The sequence below is a fragment of the Musa acuminata genome, chromosome BXJ1-8, assembly GCF_036884655.1.
Source record: "Musa acuminata AAA Group cultivar baxijiao chromosome BXJ1-8, Cavendish_Baxijiao_AAA, whole genome shotgun sequence".
In the NCBI taxonomy this organism is placed as follows: domain Eukaryota; kingdom Viridiplantae; phylum Streptophyta; class Magnoliopsida; order Zingiberales; family Musaceae; genus Musa; species Musa acuminata.
The window spans coordinates 35,243,513-35,264,378 of record NC_088334.1 but is presented as its reverse complement, the minus strand read 5'-3'; the positions used below and the strand labels follow the sequence as shown (position 1 = coordinate 35,264,378).

At 34.8% G+C, this 20,866-nt stretch overlaps 1 protein-coding gene across 1 annotated transcript; it reads right to left on the bottom strand.

The window, feature by feature from the left end:
- Positions 1–8,479: 8,479 nt before the first annotated feature.
- On the bottom strand, positions 8,480–10,399 carry LOC135587743 (alcohol acyltransferase 9-like). Its single transcript, XM_065079476.1, has 2 exons — positions 9,925–10,399; positions 8,480–9,560 (listed from the first exon to the last, which is right to left on the bottom strand). Exons 1-2 carry the CDS (start codon positions 10,366–10,368, stop codon positions 8,643–8,645), a joined length of 1,362 nt encoding a protein of 453 aa, XP_064935548.1. The 5' UTR covers positions 10,369–10,399; the 3' UTR covers positions 8,480–8,642.
- Positions 10,400–20,866: the final 10,467 nt, after the last annotated feature.

Genomic DNA, 20,866 nt, shown 5'->3' with positions numbered 1-20,866 from the left:
CTGATCAAGATTAATGATTTTATGATATTTTAGGAATCTCGAAATTGATTTTGATAGCTTGATTATGAGTTTCAAGTTGACGATTTGAATTTGAATGAGTTTGTATTCGAATTATGATCTTGACTTATTGGAGTTACTACTTGAAATTTTTTTATCACAATCTCTTCTTTGTACACCTACAATTATTGTTATTTATAGAAAGAATAGATTTGATAAATGCTGAATTTTTCTTTAAGATGAACTCTGCGTAAATATTTTAGCATGCTTAATTTTGAATGATGAATTTTTGTATGATCAATGCTAAATTCCTGATGTTATAATCACAAATTATGTGCTTCAAGTCTCATTCCCTTTTTGTTGATGACAAAGGGGGAGAAATGATGACTAAGTGATGACTTATACCATTTCGATAGCATGACTTATATGAATTACAAGAGCTTGTATAATACAAATATCTCATATGCCTTACAAAATCTTTGAGAATATCGCAAGATTGATTGATCATATTGAAAGCATGCCTTACATCTATATCATGAAATTTATGTTGAAAATCTTTATCTCCTGTCATAGTAAAAATCGTCCCTTATCATTTGACTTGAAAATAATTTTCATTGAAGTTTCGTATTTACTATTGCCTAATGAGAATAACGATAAGTTCTACGGTTAGAACTTATCGGTTTATACTTGAATTCAATGGGATGAAATTCAAGTGTTTATATATTCTCATAATATGGCATATAGATAGGGGGAGTTACATTTAACTCCGTCATCAATTGATTGTCATCATAAAAAAGGGGGAGATTGTTGAATCTCGGAAGTCCGAAGAATCGTCGGAGATGCTACCGGAACCAACCGAGAAGAAATCGGGAACCTGTCGGAATTTTTGGAAGTTCGCCGAAGAGATCGTCGGAGGTTCGCGGAGATCACCGAGAAGGCTCGGCTACTCGTTGAAGTCGTCATAAGATCGGGAGCTTGTAGGGAGTTTGTCGGAAGAAATCCGAGGGCATATCGGAAGTCCGTCGGAAGTTCGTCGAAAAGCTCGCCGGAAGAAGACTCGACGTTCGCAGTTGAAAACTTGCATGGGATGTTTTTAATTATGTAGTTCACATGTAATTAGGATTAGGATTAAAAGATAATCCTATATCCTGGTTAGGGGCCAACTGGGCCCAAAATTAGACTTGGTTTGGGCTAAATTTAAAGCCCAAACAGTGAACCGAAGGGTCTGGCGGTGGCACCGCCAGTCCACTGTCAGTGTCAGACACTGACAAGCGGTGGCACCGCCACTGACAGGCCATGGCACCGCTAGCATTGGGAACCAAAGAAGAATTCAAATTTTGGAGCCCAAATTTGAATCCTCTTGAGGCCTATAAATACCCCTCAAATCTCAGCTGAGATTACAACTTTTTGAGAAGCAATTGATTGAGAGAAAGGTCTTAGAAAAGTCTTAGCAAGTCTTGTTTTCAATTTTCTAGTGTTCACCTCCTTCTTTCTTGCTGAAAATCTGTAAGAGATTGAACCGCTTGTAAAAAGTTGTAAGATGGGTATTTGCCCTTCCCTTTCAAGAGATTTGCTAGTGGAAGGTGGGAGCCTCATCGAAGAGGGCCTCGCAAGTGGATGTAGGTCATTTGACCGAACCACTTTAAAATCAACGTGATCTCTGGTTTGCATTTCATTATTGCTATTTACATTACTGTAAACCTTCTTACATGCTTTATTTCCTCATTACCTTTGCTGCACCACTTTATGAATACGCTTTCAAGTTAAGCACTTCCGAGTTCGATTTTTATCGTACGAAAGATTTGTCAAAACCGACGTTTTAATCCGCTGCACTAATTCACCCCCCCCTCTTAGTGCCGCTCCGATCCTAACATAAAGGATATAGTGATACATGTTTATGTTGATGCTATTATTGACATTCTTTTTGCTTAATTGAAATTATCTGTTTCTGCTATCCTGTTTACATTTATGTTTATGCATATTATGGTTGAATGTAATAATAGGATTGTCTTGACAAGATAAATTACATGGATCATTATGGACTATATTAGGAAAGACTAACAATGTTGTGGTACATAGAAGGGAGTATGACATTGATGAAATACAATCGCTATGACTCGCATTGATAGTTGGACTTAATATAGTATTATTGTGTTTATTGGACTTATTGACTTTTTTAAAAAACATGGCCATGTATAAAATGCTTTTCAAAATTCCTTGGAATCCAATTAGGTAAAATTGGTTTTTTAAACAAATTTTGTTTTATTTATTTTTATTTTGAATATCTCTTTTATATCTTATCAATTAATGGGCTAAGTGGAAGAATGTTAGAATATGTGGCCCTTTTATAATTGAATAAAATATATAATAGAATAACTGATTGGGTTCCGTTAAGATATTTTAGCCAATAGACTAAGTCCATTACGGAACGATTCCTCGCACCTCTCCATCGAGGGATTTCAGTTTCCCCAAAAACCTCTTTCTCCCAAAATCCATCACTCTTAGTGTGGGGTGAAAGGATAGGAAGAGAGGAGAAAGGATCTACTCCGATCTACTCCTCCTTGCACTCCTTGTAGATGGCAGCACTTTGGATCGGTGGCACTTTGGATCGGTGGCTGGCTGCCTACAGCAATCTTGGATTAAAGACGGTGCTTAGCAGATCAACCGAGATCTCACAAGAGATGGCATCAAAATGTACGCATCGTAATTAGATCTATACATTTTGATTTCAATCCTGGCATATAAGTTATTTTCATATTTTAGATATAGCATAATTATAGATTTTATGCTTTCAGTATCACCCTCCATTTTGCCTCCGCCTTGTCGATTATCCTCGCACACTACCCCCCTCTCCTCGCGCTCGATAGCCCTGCCCATCAACCCCCCCATAATCAACCATGGCCCTCATGCGAGGAAGGAGGGCTCGCCTGCAAACCCTTGTGCGAACCTCACATCGATGATCATTAGTGAGGGAGGAGTGAGAAGGTGACAGCAAGTTTAATAGACACAAAGAAGGCTAATATGGTCTGCGAAAATAGTTATGATCCTTGTATCCCCTCCTACCTCGCGTGTGGGCCATAACCAATCATAACGAAAGTCAACGGGCGAATGACAAATATGGGCGAAGGCACGATTATGGTCGATATTGCATGTAGGAATTTTTCAATGTTAAAAGGATAAAATAGTGTTTTCATGTAATCAGAGATAGTCTGTGAGAATTTTTCAAGCTTGCGATACTGTACAAGAAAAACTCAAAGTTATAGTTTTTTTTTTTAATTTACCCATTTAATTTAAATATATTCCTTATTTATTTAATTTTATACGGTAACTAAATTGCTTGGCTTAGCTGATAAGATGATAATGTGCACATCCAAAGCTGGAATTATTCTTTTTTATTTTTTAGTTATTTCGAGTTTTTTAACCTCTATAATATCTCTTTATACTAAATGCACTCCCGACTCCCGACCAAGGAAGCTACACCTTAGTGATGGAGTCGAGAAGACCAGGGAAGCTACACCTATGGACCGATCGGAAGGAGGCCCATCAAAGCCATCTAATCGTATTGGATGTGTTCATAATGAGGAGTCGGTTGATTTTAATGGGTAATTTGCGTTTGAAGCATCTTTTCTGATGTTGCACATCATACTGAGACGGCCCAAAGAGTAAGTAAGTTCATATCATTATCAACTACAGGACCATCAAAGATTGATATGGTAATGATTAAAAGTTCAAAAACAAAATTTTGTATATAAAGTTAATTCTTTTTTTTTTCAATAAAACTTGTTGAAAGAAAACAATATAAATTAAAACCTTGATTCTTATAACCCATTTTATAGAGCGAAAATGATGTGAAGCGATAAAAGGACATGTGATGTGAATGGACATAAGATAGTCATCCATCACCATGGAAAGGAATTCGAATACAGTAATCATCCGGTGAATTAGGTAACTTACTATTCAGAAAACTATGCTACGGTAGCTCCAAAATACAGTCACTAATCAGCTTCATAAGGAGATTTGAACCCACTGCAGGATTCTAATACGTTAGTTAGTAATCTAAACTAGTGGACATCGACAATGACACTATTATCATATATTTTAATTATCTAATATATCACGAGGCAATTCAAGTTTAGTGTTTAAACTTACTTAGTCTCAAAAAAATCTTATAAAATTTATATCAGGACAAAGATAAATCTGATACTTAACAAAATTGGAAGATTTGAAAAGTCAAAATGTATTGTGTAATTAAAGTATTCGAAATAGTCTAAAAAGTGTGCTTTAACCTTTTTTACAGGGAGCTCGAGGAACGCTTAAAGTTAATCTATGGGTCGATTATAAAAAAATTATTGATCATTATTTGGTCATTGAGGTGCTCATCGAATCATCAAGCATCATGATTAAAAGCACATAAGTTATGTTAATGAGGTTATCGAGGCTCTTGTTGGAGTCCATACGTGAGTTTGGATAATTAGGACCGTAAGCTCAAATCAGCGACTAAAAAGGAAAAAATAGAATGTGAGGGCAATTGGTGCAACGAGATCGTGCAGCAAGTGGTAGCGGCGCAAAGAGATAGAAAAGTAGAGAGAGAGAAAAGGCAGTGAACGTGTGCAGCAAGCGGCCGTGCAGAGAAAGACAAAAGACGATAGAGAAAAAGAGAAAAAAATTAAGATATTAAGTTTTTTATTTGACGATTAGTGGTCAAAAGTTATCAGTTTTGACCCAATTTTTATACAGAGAATTCTTATAATAAGCTCTACAATTCTAACGGTGTTGATCTATAGTTTAACTTATCTGAGATACTTTTATATTATATTCATTTTATGAGATTTAAAATTTTTTATGATTAGATTTGATGAATGTACGTTATTCTTGAGCCAAGATATATGATCTTAATATTATTATGATCATAGAGAAGATTTATTGTAAACTTATTATCATTATTATTGATAGTAGAAGTTTGAAGTGGATTACGGTCCCGTGATTTTTTTCATATTGGGTTTTTCACGTTAAAAGATTTGGTCTCATCACGTGATTGATTTATTGCTCTACCGTTTTACTGTTCTGATTGATATTTGTATTTTTGATATCAAGTTGTATTTTGATGAAGAATCCATTTTGATACACAAATAGTGTCAATAATTACTTCACTTTAACATATTTTTCCCATATCTCTGATTTCTGACATCGAGTCAACGTAGATGCATGTAAGATGTCAATGTGTTCTTCTTGACGTGGGATGATGACTAGGGTTTGCTTCCAAAAGATGCATCGATGTATATGAGATTCCTCCCCTCCTCCATATCCCTGATTAATGTATGTACGTGCTTGCAATCACATCCAACAAATAGATAGTCTTTCATGTCGGCAAAGGATTTAACTATAGTATGCCGCCATCAGCAGTGTGCGAGGGAGGGGCACATTAGATAGTGAAAGGAGAAGTATCTCTGCCTTTGTGGCATTTGAGATCTGCATGCAATGTGACTGACTAGGGAAGGAAAACTACAGATAATGAATGACATGGAAACAAAGAGTTCAGCATTAAATCTCATCCTCAAAGTCCACATTCATTCATGGCAGCCTTATGCTTTGACAAGATAAAAAAAGAAGTTGATGGAACAAAGCTGTTCACGTGGTTAGATATTAAACAATACATATATTTCAAGAATCAGTGTTCAAGTTTGCCACGCTAACTAATCATGTGATGTTTAAATTCTACTAGGAAACATTTCTGTCAAAAGAGATCTAACACCAAATGCAGTTTTTTTTTTTTCTTTTTACAATCATGTTATTATTAGGCCGCATTGATTTTTTAGTTATATAAAATTTAAAATTAGAATCAGATCAATTTCGGACGATTTCAATTTTAGAATCGGTAGTTCCGTTTCGAAACACCTATTTATTACAATTGATAATAAGAAAAAATAAATAAATTTTATTGAGATTTTAAGTTTGAAGTATTGACCACTATAATATAGAATCCAATTATATATATATATATATATATATATATATATATATATATATATATATTTCTTTTTTCATTCAAAATCGTTGATTTCGATTTTGAAAATCAAAGTCGAACCATATGATTTCAAATTTGAGTTAGTTTAGAATCGTTAAATCATGAACCCAATTCAATTATGATTGCAGACAAATTTGATTCTAAATGGAACTTAATCAAGATTTGATTGACAAGTATAAGAAAGAAAAAGAATAGTCTGTTCCAGCAAGTTATGCTCATGTTGATCTTACTACTATTTCCTTTATATTCTTGATAATAAAACAAATATTATTTCGATTGGGAATCTTAGGTTCATGTTGAAATATTCCTAAAGTTACTACTAGTTAGAAATTCCAAGTTATCTGATCAGAAGTTGTATTCCCTGATACCAACTGGAGAGGCTGTCGTCGTCGATGATTGGCAGTGACGATGGGATGGAAGCGGGTAACGTCAAGCAAATCGAGGTGGATAGGCTTATTGTTGATGACAAAAGTGTGAGTAGAGATTAGTGGGCATAACACTACTACTGTGACATCGGGAGAGGGATAAAAGCCAAAAAGCAAAGATGTTTGATGGTTGTTGGTTGCATGGGTTGTGATGATGGGAGAGTGGTAAAGATGTTTGATGAGGAGAGGAAAGAGAACAGATAAGGTAGAGAGTTTGGTCAATTACGGACGAAGTTGATCTCAAGGGGTTGAGAGGAATTTGAGATAATATCGACTGAAAGGAGGAGAAGGAAGAAGCTATTTATTAGTTAGCTACTTAATATTTTTAAAAGTAATATATGATATGATTTTAGAATTTTAAATACAAGTGTTCAAATCAAATCGAAAAATCAAACTAAATAAGAATGGAACCAATTCGATCGGAACTCATTCACTAATATTTTGATTTTAAAGATTATAAGGTATCTTATTTGATTTGGTTTACTCAATTTTAATTTAAAAAATATCAATTCAATTAACTGTTCTAAGTCCTTAATCAATTCAAATTGATTAATTAAACTAACTCAAATATTCAATTTTACAAATAACGTGATCTCAATTTCACAAATATTATCATGTCATATAATTAAAAATATGTAATTAATTTGGATCAATTGAATTAAATTTATTAATTTAAAAATATATGTATTTAAATTATTTTAAATTATAAATCGATTAATTATTTGAATCGGACTAATCGAGTAGATAGTTCCAAATTTGTTCAAATTATCTTACTTTAATCAAACCAAAAGAGAAAAAAAAAAATTGATTTTTTAAATCGAACACCCTAATTTTAAATGCTTAGTTCATACTAATGTTTATATAATATATATATATATATATATATATATATATATATATATATATATAGATGAAATTTCAAACATTTAACCAAAGGTAAATAGAAATATCACTATCAGACAAATCATTCATGTGTATTTAAAAGTCATATAATTTAAATTAGTATTATAATAATTGGTGTATATGACCTTTGTCTTCTTTGTATTTGGTTTAATGCACTCCAAATATCTTTCATATTTATACTCATGTCCCAATGGTATCTCAATCGATCAATAATTATGAAGTTAGCTATGGTTAAAATGTGGCATTAGGCCTAAAATAAACCAAACTAATAATATTATCTTTAGGCTATCGCAATGCTATAGAATCTGAACAGTTTTTAGCGTTCTCTTTAACTTTTAATGGGTATTTGTGCAGATTATTGAGCGTCGTAAGCAATCTTCTCCTCTTCTTGCCAATTGACCAGTAGAGCAAAAGACACGGACAATAATGCATGGTCTAGAGTGTTCTCATGTAAACATCAACTAGGTAAGGTTATATACCTAAACGATAGGGTATATATATATACTTGAACCTTGAAGTAATTATTAATATATACAAGATCAAGGCCTTGTGACAGGATATATGTATGAGGGGTTTAAAGGTAAAAAAACGAGAGACGATTCTTCAAGCAAGCAGTAGTCTATTAGACATACACAGCATAGTAACCATCAAAATAAGACCAACTTGGTTGAAGGCATTTTTGTTTGCCGGTCAAAAAAAAGGAAGAGAGAGTGTTTTAGGGGACGAGCATGACCGGTGGTCGAGGAAGATGCCCAACTATAAATAATATTGGAATAATGTAGCTCCTCCTCCTAATTTAACTAATTAATCAAATCTTGGAGGCATGTGAATGAATGATCCCAACACAACCCGACACAAGCAGATACGGCTGGATTTTTACGCCATTAGTAAAGTTCATCATGATTCCCATGAACCATTCGAGGGATTTGCTAACTCATTATGCTACTCTTACTAGCTGGCACTTTTTGTTGTCATCCATATATATATTTTTATCATCATCAACGTGGCTCGATGTTTATTATTGTGTACGTAAATAGAGGAAATCAATACGAGAAATAACTCTTTTAAATAAACTTTAATTTAAGTTGGAAGTTCAAATTTTTATCAATAACTAAGATTAATCGATGAATGATAAAAAAACTTATTGCTCCTTTTATTGATTGAAGTCGGTACAACAGTTTTCAAAGTTGGTGATTTGAACGTCTTCTCTCGTTTCGAGTATCGGACAGAAGAATCCCACAATATCCAAAGTATGACTTGGAAAGACACAATAGATTACACAGCATTCAACTCTACCCACTTCCTCCCTTCTCCGTATCATCATCATCATCATCATCATCATCGAGGCCCCTTCGGCAATACTGTTGAAACCGATCTGCAATCTCGTGTGGCACTGACATGATCATGGTGAAAGCATGCAGATCTCCGGTCACTGGCAGGAACACGCAGTAGATCTCACTCGCCAGCGGACCCATGTGAAGCGGCCTTCCTCCTCCAAAGTCCAACTCCTCCAACCCCAGCTTCGTCCATGAAGAGATTACCAAGCTCGATGACAGGTCGGGTTTCACCCTCCTCTCCTCCAACAGATCGATCATGGACCTCACGTACTCACCCGTCACTCTCTTCTTGGCCTCTTGGACCAATTTAATGCCGTGGTGCGCGTTGGACGTGACCAGCTCTTCCACCGACGTCTCCGCGCACGCCAGCACAAACCCGTTGCCGTAGTAGCCGCCGGGGAGCTCTGGCTTCAACCTTCCGCGCACGTTCATGGAGAATAGGAGCTTGATGCGAAGAGAGGCTGGAGGATCAAGCGATTTAATCCAGGCGCGCCATACATGCGAGGCTAAGACTTCGAAGGAGGTGCATTTGATGGAGGGAACGCTCTGCTTCTTGAGATGGAGGATCTGAGAGGGGGTAAAGGTCAAGGAAACGGGGACTAATGGCTGGGAGAGAAGGAATTGGAAGAGGTCGCCGGAGTGGGAGTCCTGTGCTGGTGGGCTACTGAATTCGGGGTGGGAGAAAGCAATCTCCGGTGGAACTCGAGGCTTTAGAATGCAGCGATCGTGGAAGGCATTCACGGGAAGATTGGCGTCAGGCTTGGCGGCGAGCAGCGCCCAGGCATGGAGGAACTGTGCCGTCCCGATGGCGTCGCTAAGGCAGTGATTTATTGCGGTGCAGAGGATCATGCCGCCACAGCTTAGATGAGTCACCTGCTCCACACACACACACACACACACAGCAGATTAGCAATGATGGTGATCTCTGATCAGTTTTAGTGCTGCTTCAATCGATATGTTCTCCATTGGTGGTGCACCAACCGTTAGTGGTGGGAAAGCTGACTCCCAACATGATAACACAGTGGAAAAGCTAAGGTTGAGTCATTTTCTCGAAAAGCAAGAAAATTATTGCAGTGATTATATGTCAGGTTTACTGAAATCTGACATATAATGAGATTGATGCTCCAATAAAGAGCAGCGCATGAACGCCCGAAGTTAATGCCAATCTTTGTACGCTGCAATATAGCATATCGAAACAGAGAAGCAGCCGAAGAAGAAGAAGAAGAGGAGGACTCACTTGAACAACGAGCGGAGGGACGTCAAGAAAGCTCTGTGCTTCCACCCGGTACAAGAGCTTCCTCCAAGACCTGTTGGGCCTTCCGCAGCCCTGCAGGAACTCCTCCGCCGTGAGATCGACATAGGCCTCGGCCAGAAGCGCTCCCTCGCCGTTGCAGTCCACTTGGCACTTCTCGCCGTCCTCGCCGACGGGTCTCAGCCTCCCTGCAAGCGGATGGTACTCCACGAGAACCTTGGAGAGGGAGGTGGTGAGGGCCTCCACCCCCACCGATCTCTTGTACACATAGAGGTACTTGATGGAGAACCTCAAGAACTTCTGGTCGTCGAGGTTGGAGAGGTAGAGGGTGTGCCTGGGCTTGCTGCTGCTTGGGCGCACCAGGACAGGCTCCTTTGGGTAGCAACAGTCTGGGATTTCTATAGACTTTGCCATGGCCGCCTCCGCCATTTCCAAGGCATGGGACACACCTCCATTGGGGTAGAGGACGGTATATATAGACGGAGATATCAGATATACCAGAGATTCCAGGTCACAGAAAGAGACAGGTGGATGACGGGAGGAGAGAAGTGGAGTATATCTGTTGGTGAAGACGAGATTTTGGATGATAGATAGATAGATAGATAGAAAGTTTGACAATGGGTCACAAGAGAAAAAGACTGATGAATTCCTTGTATCAGCTGAAGGGAGATGGATGTATTCATGAAGAACATTAGACCCACGTTTGCTTACTACAGTTTCTGTAATCACCTGATTTTTATTTCTTATTTTTTTTTTAAATTGAAGATTCTCTAATTAGTATTTTTATAATATTTTTTAAAAATAAAATTATTTTATTAATTACCCACTTGATGGATAAAAAATAAGATAAAATATTATTGAAATTAGTTCCCCCGGCATGAGATTTTCTGAAACCTCATACTGTAGGAAGCTCATACGGTCATGAGATCTCCAAAAGATTGGACTCTCTCTAAATGTGTTATTCACTACTTTTACGACAAAAGCTTCCAAGTGTCCTTAATTAGAGATTTTAATTGCCAACATACAAGATTAAACACTAATTTAGTATCAAAAAATACCCTCATATCTTTAATCTACTCAGTTAATGCTTGCTTTAGATCTTCGATGATAACTAGACAATAAGCCTATTTGATCTATTTACCTACGCTAGGAATAGCATCTGCAATCTTTGTTCGTCCATAATTATGTATATTGTCCTAACAATATCAAACAACAGACATAATGAGTAACATATTTATATCAGATATATCATTTATTATATGTTTAAATGTGAATACCCTTCGTATTAAAGTCCTCGCCATATCCCTTAAATATGATTATAATTATGAGTAGTAGCAACTCTCCTAGTCCAAATTGATCAAGGCCTTTCTTGTTGCTTGTGAAAATGAGAATTATTTGATTGCACCACAAAAGCTATAGAGAATTTGCAATAAGACCTCTTAATTACCAACTATAATGTTTTTCGAGATCTGATATTTACTGTAATCATTTTCCTCTCCATTAATTATTAGAATGTGAGACTAAGTTCTTGTTGGACTATAGTCCAAAAGTGGACAGTAAAAGAACGTTCCCAAATAAAAAGTTTTGACTTCATCATTGTGTGGATGGCAAACAGCCCATCGAGCAATCCAAGTGTAATTGAATCTAGCAAAACAATCAGAAATTGGAAGTCTATTCCAATAACAATTACCAAACGAAAATTTGGACTTTTGGGCAACCACAAACTCCCACATCACCTTTTAAAATAGTCAACCATCCTGATAACTTTTATTTATTTATTTATCATAGTGTATGCTTTTGGCACAACTTGTACTGGAAAGATTCAATGATCCATATCTAACTTTTCTTACATGAACTCAATAGGGAGGTGTAATCTAATTATACTATTGATAAGTTCATGATGAAATAAAAAAAATAGGATGAGTAAGTTCGATCATGGTTAATTAATGAGTTCTTTAATAAAAGTGAGTTGTCTCACCTCATTTATGTTTATGAAAGTAGGTCAAGCATTAGGAGGCAAATTATCTAGCAAAACCTCAGACCTTGGGTGGAGACCTACCTGTCTTAAGATGATCTAGCATCTCAGAAAAAATAGATCTTAGACCTAAAAGACTTGTTTGAATGATTCTTTCTCTCATGGACTAAGTTAAGCATCAAAAACTTTCACCCAGAGACTAGGATCATTGTTAAGATGAGGAGTAATTCGTTTAGCATTCACATCTCTAATGTTTATTCGACCCAAATCCCTAGTAGGGCTGGCAACTCTGTCCTGATTAATCAGACTAGGATCTATGTTTGTCCACTTCTCTGATATTTCAACAAAAAGATGATTATGCACAGATAGGCATTATACATCTCTCTGGGAAGTAAATTTCATATTTGCTCTTGTCTGTCTTACGTTTAGAGACCTCAACAAATAACTTGATGACATGCATTACAAGATTTTCTATTACCTCTAATCGCTATAAGAACATCATTGACATAGATTAAATGATATCAAAATAGCATCAACATAGATCAAATGAGATAAGAACATCATCAATATTTTACCTTACTAGCATTATTTTTTTCTTAACAAATGTTTCCTACTATTGAGATAAAATTTTAGATATTAAGGTTATATATCACAAAAGACTCTTTTCCTATTTGAATTCGTAATCCTAATCCTTTGAATAATTTAAATTCTATTAGGACTTCTAATATACTTATCAACTCTAGCATGTGCAGACCTTTTGGAACCTACGATGACCTTCATGGCTTATGTAATTCCCTTCTCAATTTCTAACATCGAGATGAGCATCTAGAAAATCTGAATACATCATAAATTTTGTTAGAGTTTATAAGTATTTTAAGAATTCAAATTAGATTCAAATTATTTAGAGTCCTAATTAAATTCAAAATACGTACAGGAATCCTAATGAAATTGAAAGGACATCAAGAATTAAGATTAAAATTAGAAATTCAAATAGAAAAAGATCCTTCATGAACAAGGATTTATTGTTAGAAATACCTTAAGACAGAGGAATAAAGATTTACTTATTTTATAATGTTGAGTAGGGTTACTTCATTGGTGGATCTTTTATTCAAAGAGTTTCAACCCCATCCATTTTGATGTTGATCCTACAACTTTTCTTGTAAGAGGTTTGGTGAACGGATCAACCAAATTCTTACTTATTTTCATAAATATGAGTGAAATAATCTCATATTTAATTAATTTCCTCATATAATCATGTCTAAGATGTGTCTTGACTTTCCATTGCATATTTTACTATACGCACAAGCGGTATTACAAAATATAGAAATTGAATTCATGCTCTTAGAAGTCAATAAAATTTCTAATAGAAAGTCCCTTGACCATTTAACCTTTTTTTTTTTGTTTCCGCTAAAGCAATAAATTTTGATTCTATAGTTGAGTGAGTTATATACATTTGTTTCTTGCTCTTCCAAGATATAGCACCACTTTGCAAGGTGAACATCTAACTAGTAGCGAATTTACTATCTTCTAAACTCGATATTCGACTTATATCAGCATATCCTTCTAAAATAGTAAGAAATTTTTGTTTAATCTCGGATTTTGATGATGAAATCAATTGATAGTGTTTATGATTTGATCTGTGTTTTAAGTAATGTAAGAAGCTTTGATTAAGGAGAGAATTAAAACAGGAAGAATAGGCCGAAGAAAAACATGCCAGAAGATTGGACGTCGAGTCGAAGGATTGGTCGACATATCGATAGAAGGCCTCGGACCTTGGAATCGGGCATCGGGCCAAGAAGAGCAGAAATTGCATTAAGGAAATCAGAGTTGCCAAGGTCAACTGACTGATTGGGCAATAGGCCGCAAGAGAGGACGATGCATCGAAGAATCGGACGAGGCGTTGATGAACCAGTGACATGACAGACAACATTTGATTAGCTTTGTAATAATTGTCTAGATCGAAGTAGGTTTTAAGTGTGCAGGATTAACTATGATAGCAATCAAGGTATAAAGCAAAATGAAGTTCCAAAGTCAAAAAAGAGATTTCGTTGGGAGTTTAAGAGTTCGTCGGAAGTCCGGACGTTCATTGAAAGTTCTACTGGAATTGACCGAGAAGTCCATGAGCTTATCAAAGAAGCTAGTCAGAACTCGCCAAGAAGATCATCGTGAAGTCCAGGAGCTTGCCGGGAGTCCGTTGGAATATTGCCGAGAGATCGTTGAAAGTTCGTCGGAAGATTGCTAGAAGCTCGTCGGAAGAAACCTAGACTTATGGACTTATTTAGCTTAGTGAATGTCTTAAAATTCATATTTAGTACATAATTGGGTTGAAATTGGGCTAACTCAATTAAGGGTCAATTGGACCCAAGTTTGGGCTATGTTGGGCCAAGTGAAAGGCTCAAACAGTGACCTAACAAGTGGCACCATCGTGGCATAGTTTTCGAGACTATATCAGATGATGGTATCACTAGTCTGGGTGATAGTACTGCCCAGATAGTCTCCGAGAGACTATCAAGTGGTGGTACCACTAGACTGAGCAGTAGTATCGCCCAACACAAGCGATGGTACCACTAGTATCCCGAAAATTAGGGATGAGATATACTTAGGCTCTAAGTTTGAATGCACTTGAGGCTTATAAATACCCCTCTCATCCCTGGTTAACAAATACAAGAATTAAGAGTAAAAAGAAATAAAAACGCTATTGTAATCTTGTGAGAACTCCTCTCAAGCTCTAAGTGTTAGTCTTGTTTAAGAGAGGAGTAAAGAGGGTTGTAAAGGTTCTCTCCTGAACTTATCAAAAGAAGAATCAAGTTGTAAGGGTAGTTGATCTTCATCCATTGAAGGAAGATCGGTAGTGGAAGCTGGTGGCCTCGATGGAGAAGGAATCGGAAGTGGATGTAGGTCACAGCGACCGAACCACTATAAACCGGTTTACATTTCTTTTTGAGCAATTTACCTTTACTATAAACTGCTTTACCTTCTTATTACTTTCACTATGCTCCCATACGATTTCAAGTTAATATCTTTTTGAAATAGGTTTAATCGAAACGAAAATTTGAACCGATGTGATTTTTATACGTTGCACTAATTCACCCCCCCTCTTAGTGCCGACTTATTCCTAATAGTTGGTATCAGAGCTACGTTATTTCTCATTTGGTTTAACACACAAGAGAAATGACTCTTTTTGGCTTTCAAGAAGGCTTTTCTATTATTCATCCTCTCATGTTTAATGGGATGGGCTACACTTATTGGAAAAAAGAGTTTTCTTGCTTTCTTTGAACCTTGATTTATAGAATATTATTAAAAATAGATTTGAAAGATCTTTTCTTCTAATAAACGATTGGAATGATTTGGAGAAGAAGACTTTCTCTTTGAATGTCAAAGCTATGAATGCTTTATTTTGTGCTTTGGATAAAACTGAATTTAATCGAGTTTTTATTTATGAAATGACTTTTGATATTTGACATACACTTGAAATCATACACGAAGGCACTAGTAAAGTTTAAGATTCGAAAATTAATTTTTTGATACATAATTTTGAATTATTTTGGATGAAACTAAGTGAGACTATTGGAGACATATACACCCGGTTTACGGATATCGTCAATGGTGTAAAAGAACTTGGTAAAAGTTTTTCTAACTTTGAAATCGTTAACAAAATATTGAGATCCCTTCCAAAGAGTTAGAACCCGAAAGTAACAGCAATACAAGAATCAAAGGACTTGAACCATTTTTCGATTAAAGAACTTATTGAGACTTTGATAACCTATGAAATAACTTATGTTGAATATAATAAACATAAGAACTACCTTCTAAAGAACATGAAGGATTTGACAGTTCGAATAAAAGAATACCACTTGAGTGATGACTCAAGTGATGATGATGATGACCTTGAACTCATCATAATAAAGCTTAAAAATTCTTAAAACAAGAATTAAAGAATAAAAATAAACTTAAAAAAAAGAAAATTGCTAAAAAAGAAGAAAGTATTCAAGGCAGTTTGGGACGAATCAAGCTCATCTGATGATGAGAAGCAAATCAACAAAGACAAGGTGGCGAACTATGCCTTAATGGTTTTCGACGACGAGGTAACCAAAACCACTTTACTTTATTTTAAAATTATTTGATGCCTTTTCATGAGTTATATTTAAATTAGTTAGTAAATAAAAAGTAAAAAAATAAAAAATAAAAAAATATCATGCTTCTCTTTATAAGTGATTTTGAAAAAAATTAAAATTTGAGCATGGCAATTGTATGTTAATTCCTAGCACTAAGCATAAAAAGTTAGATTCAGAAAAATGCATTATTATAACAAACAAAATGATTTTAAAAATGCTTCATGTTTGGTAAAATCAATTTTGATGATTTAATATTATATAATGATGTAATGATGTAATGAAAATATTAAAAGTTTTGGTACAATGCTTGATGATTGTATTCATGAGATTTTAAAGTTGTTATACATGATGATTTTTATGATTTATTGATCTTGATGATTTTTGTGATAAATCTTGCACTTTCATTTTAAACGATGATATATGTTTTGATTTGGCAAAAAAAAAAAAAAGACAAGGACATGTATGAAATCAAATCACTTAAATTGAAACAACTAAAAGGGAATGCATTTTGAAAATAAATGTTTGTATCATATTTGATGATTTTACATTTCGAAACTCTACATGATGAGTTGAAGTAATAATGGTTTGAATACACGAATCAACAATCTTTTTGTCACACGAATCATGATTCCTTCACTTGATACTCTAAATTTTTTATGATTTATGATAAATTGAGATATTATGCATGAATCAAGTTCTCGTGTGAATCTATTTACGTTGCCTTCATTGAATTTTTCAAAAAGTGATTTTGATGATTTGAATTTGAATAAAAATTTTCAACCAAATCATAAACTTTCTTTTGATTTCTCTACTTAAGCTATCTTTTATAAGAATCAAAATATTTTCTATCTTTGATGATTTTTTCTTGCCATTTACTAAAGAAGAGACTTATGCAAACAAACTATGACCTTGATAATAATTTGTAATAGTTTAAAATTATGCATGTTATATGTTGAAGACTTGAAACCATGTTTTGGTATCATGCATACCCAAGTAATGTTGATTTGACAAATTGAATGAGTTGAAAATAAATGATGATTTTTCTCTTGATTATAACCCGTGATATTTTTTTCATCATCTTGATTTCTTGATATTTGATACATGCTATTTTTCTATGAATCAAGATCTTATTATTTGATCTCCTATGATTCTATTCATTATTTTCTAAAAAGGAGATTTGTCAAGATGAATCATTCGCGAATTGATCTTTCATATTAATATCCTTCATGTCATGATTTTTATATGACTCCTTTGTGATTATAATTTGTATATCTCATAATATACTTGAATCATTAATGAAAAAAAAGAGATTAATGAATCTAACTGTCTTTTTTTTATGAATCTTTTGAAAATAATTTTGATATGATGATTTGAATTTGAATGAGTTTTATCTTGATTTTTTGAGATTTTTAACTTAAGATTTCTTATACATGAATCAAGATACTATATCATTTGATCTCCTATGTTTCTTTTTGCTAGCTTGAATGATAAACTTAAATATGTTAGATCTTCCAAATACATGAATTCTTCCTATATATTTTTCGGATCATGATATTGATTTCTCGATTTTTAGACTTGAATTTTCTTTTTGAATCAAGATCGTTTCCTTGTCATTCCTTCTATATACAAAAGAAGAGATATATCAAAAATCATGACTTGATCTTTCATTTTTTATAATTAGAATAATGATTGAAATATTGATGTAAATTTGTTATTTATCTTTGTAATGCTTTGAAAATTATTACAAAGAGAAAAAAAATTATAAAATTATATTCTTCCATTATTTTTTATAATGACAAAGGAGGAGATAAAATATGCTAGCTTGCATGATGGTATATGCAAGAAGAAGCTAAAGTTACTAACTTGCGCATCTCAAAGAAAAGTAAAAGCTACTAGTTTGCTCATCATAAAGAGAAGCAAAAAGATTACTTATCTCAAAAGATGTAAAACTTTTGTCAACTTTTATATGTGAAAAACTTGTTAGCTCGCATGTTCTAAACTTGCTATTTACTATCTCGCATTCTTTTCAAAAACTTGCTAGTTTGATTATCATAAAGAAAAGCAAACATACTAACTTACATATTTAGTAAAATTTACAAACTTGTAAAACTCAAAATTATTGCTAGCTTGGATGCTGAAAATGATATAAAATTTTGCTAGCTTGTGCTTTGTAAGGAAGCAAAAAATTACATTTCTAAAAATAGAAGAAAAACAATTACTAGCTTGCATGATGATAAAACTTGAGATTATATTTATAATGCAATGATTTAAAATTATATATAAAAAACTTGCTAGATCCACTTCTCCTTTTTGTTGATGAAAAAGGAGGAGACGGTATGATGATGATCATGCATGGTATGATGTAATTATGAATAATGACTTAGAATCATACATGTAATGATGATTTTATATTTTAAAAATATATATGATGATTTGGTATTATGCATGCAATACTTCAAAATATAATGTGTTGCATATATTCATGATGAAATATTGCTTTGACTTAAATTTAAGAGTTCTATCAATATAGCATACTGATAGGGGGAGTTAAGGTTAACTCCGTCATCAATTGGTTGTTATCATCAAAAAAGGAGAGATTGTTGAATTTCGGATTTTGATGATGAAACCAATTGATTGTGTTTATGATTTGATTTGCATTTTGAGTGGCGTAGAAAGCTTCACTAAAGGAGAGATAATTAAAACAGGAAGAATCATGTTGGACCGGAGAAAAACATGTTAGAAGATTGGACGATGAGCTGAAGGATCGATCGACGTATTGATAGAAGACCTCGGGACATGGGATCGAGCATCGAGCCAAGAAGAGTGGAAATTGTACTGAGAAAATCAGAGTTGCGGAGGTCAAGTGGCCGATTGGGCAATAGGCTACATGAGAGGACAATGCGACAAAGAATCGGATGAGGCATCAATGAACCAATGACATGACGAACAACATTTGGGTAGCTTTATAATAATTGTCTAGATCGAACTAAGTTTTAAGTGTGTAGGATTAACTATGATAGAAATCAAGGCAAAAAGTATAATGAAGTCCCGGAGTCGAGAACGAGATTTTATTGGGAGTTTGAGAGTTTGTCAGAAGTTCGGACGTTCATTGGAAGTTCTATTGGAATTAACCGAGAAGTCCAAGAACTTGTCAAACAAGCTCGTAGAAACTCGCCAAGAAGATCATCGTGAGGTCCAGGAGCTTGTTGGGAGTCTGTTGGAATATTGCTGAGAGATCGTTGGAAGTTTGTCAGAAGATCGCCAAAAGCTCACTGGAAGAAATCTAGGCTTACAGACTTATTTAGCTTATTGAATATCTTAAAATTCGTAGTTAGCACATAATTAGGTTGAAATTGGGCCAACTCAATTAGGGATCAATTAGGTCCAAGTTTGGGCTGTGTTAGGCCAAGTAAAAGGCTCAAGTAGTAACCCAACAGGTGACACCATCGTGGCACAGTCTTCGAGACTATGTCAGGCAATGGTATCGCCAGTTTGGGTGATGGTACCACCCAAACAGTCTCCGAGACATTATCAAGTGATGGTACCACCAGATTGGGTGATAGTACCGCCCAACACAAACGGTGGTACCGCTAGTACCTCGAAAATTAGGGGTGAGACATTTTTAGGCTCCAAGTTTGAATGCACTTGAGGCCTATAAATACTGCTCTCATCCTTGGTTAATAAATATAAAAATTGAGAGCAAAAAGAAATAAAAACGCTGTTGTAATCTTGTGAGAACTCCTCTCAAGCTCTAAGTGTTAGTCTTGTTTAAAAGATGAGTGAAGAGGGTTGTAAAGATTCTCTCTGTAACTTGTCAAAAGAAGAATAAAATTGTAAGGGTAGTTGATCTTCGTACATTGAAGGAAGATTGGTAGTGGAAGCTAGTGGCCTCGATGGAGGAGGAATCGGAAGTGGATGTAGGTCACAACGATCGAACCATTATAAATCAGTTTACATTTATTTTTGAGCAATTTAACTTTACTACAAACTGCTTTACCTTCTTATTGCTTTCACTACACTCCCATACGGTTTCAAGTTAATATATTTTTGAAATAGGTTTAATCGAACCGAAATTTTGAACCGATGTGATTTTTATATGCTGCACTAATTCACCCCCCCTCTTAGTGCCGACTTATTCCTAACAGTTGGTATTAGTATTTGGTTTAACACCCAAGAGAAATGACTCTTTTTGGCTTTCAAGAGGGTTTTTCTATTGTTCGTCCTCTCATGTTTAATGAGATGGACTACACTTATTGAAAAACTCATATGAGAGTTTTCTTACTTTCTTTGAACCTTGATTTATAGAATATTATTGAAAATGGATTTGGAAGGTCTTTTCTTCCAATGATAGGAATGATTTGGAGAAGAAGACTTTCTCTTTTAATGTCAAAGCTATGAATGTTTTATTTTGTGCTTTGGATAAAACTGAATTTAATCAAGTTTCTATTTGTGAAATAGTTTTTGATATTTGGCATAAACTAATTGATTGTGTTTATGATTTGATCTGCATTTTGAGTGACGCAGGAAGCTTCGATCAGGGAGAGACAATTAAAGTAGGAAGAATCATGTTAGACCGGAGAAAAACATGTCAGAAGATTGGACGACGAGCTGAAGGATTGGGTATCGGGCCAAGAAGAGCAAAAATTGTACTAAGAAAATTAGAGTTGCGGAGGTCAATTGGCCAATTGGGCAATAGGCCACTTGAGAGGATGATGTGCCGAAGAATCGGATGAGGCGTCGTTGAACCAATGACATGACGGATAACATTTGGTTAGCTTTAAAATAATTATCTAGATCAAAATAGGTTTTAAGTGTGTAGGATTAACTACGATAGCAA

What these genes read in the sequence shown, in the direction of transcription:
- LOC135587743 (XM_065079476.1), bottom strand. Translation starts at nt 10,368, where the DNA reads ATGGCGGAGGCGGCCATGGCAAAGTCTATAGAAATCCCAGACTGTTGC. An exon ending in TCCCTCCGCTCGTTGTTCAA is followed by an intron (nt 9,561 to 9,924) that starts GTGAGTCCTCCT and finishes TGTGTGGAGCAG; the next exon opens with GTGACTCATCTAAGCTGTGG.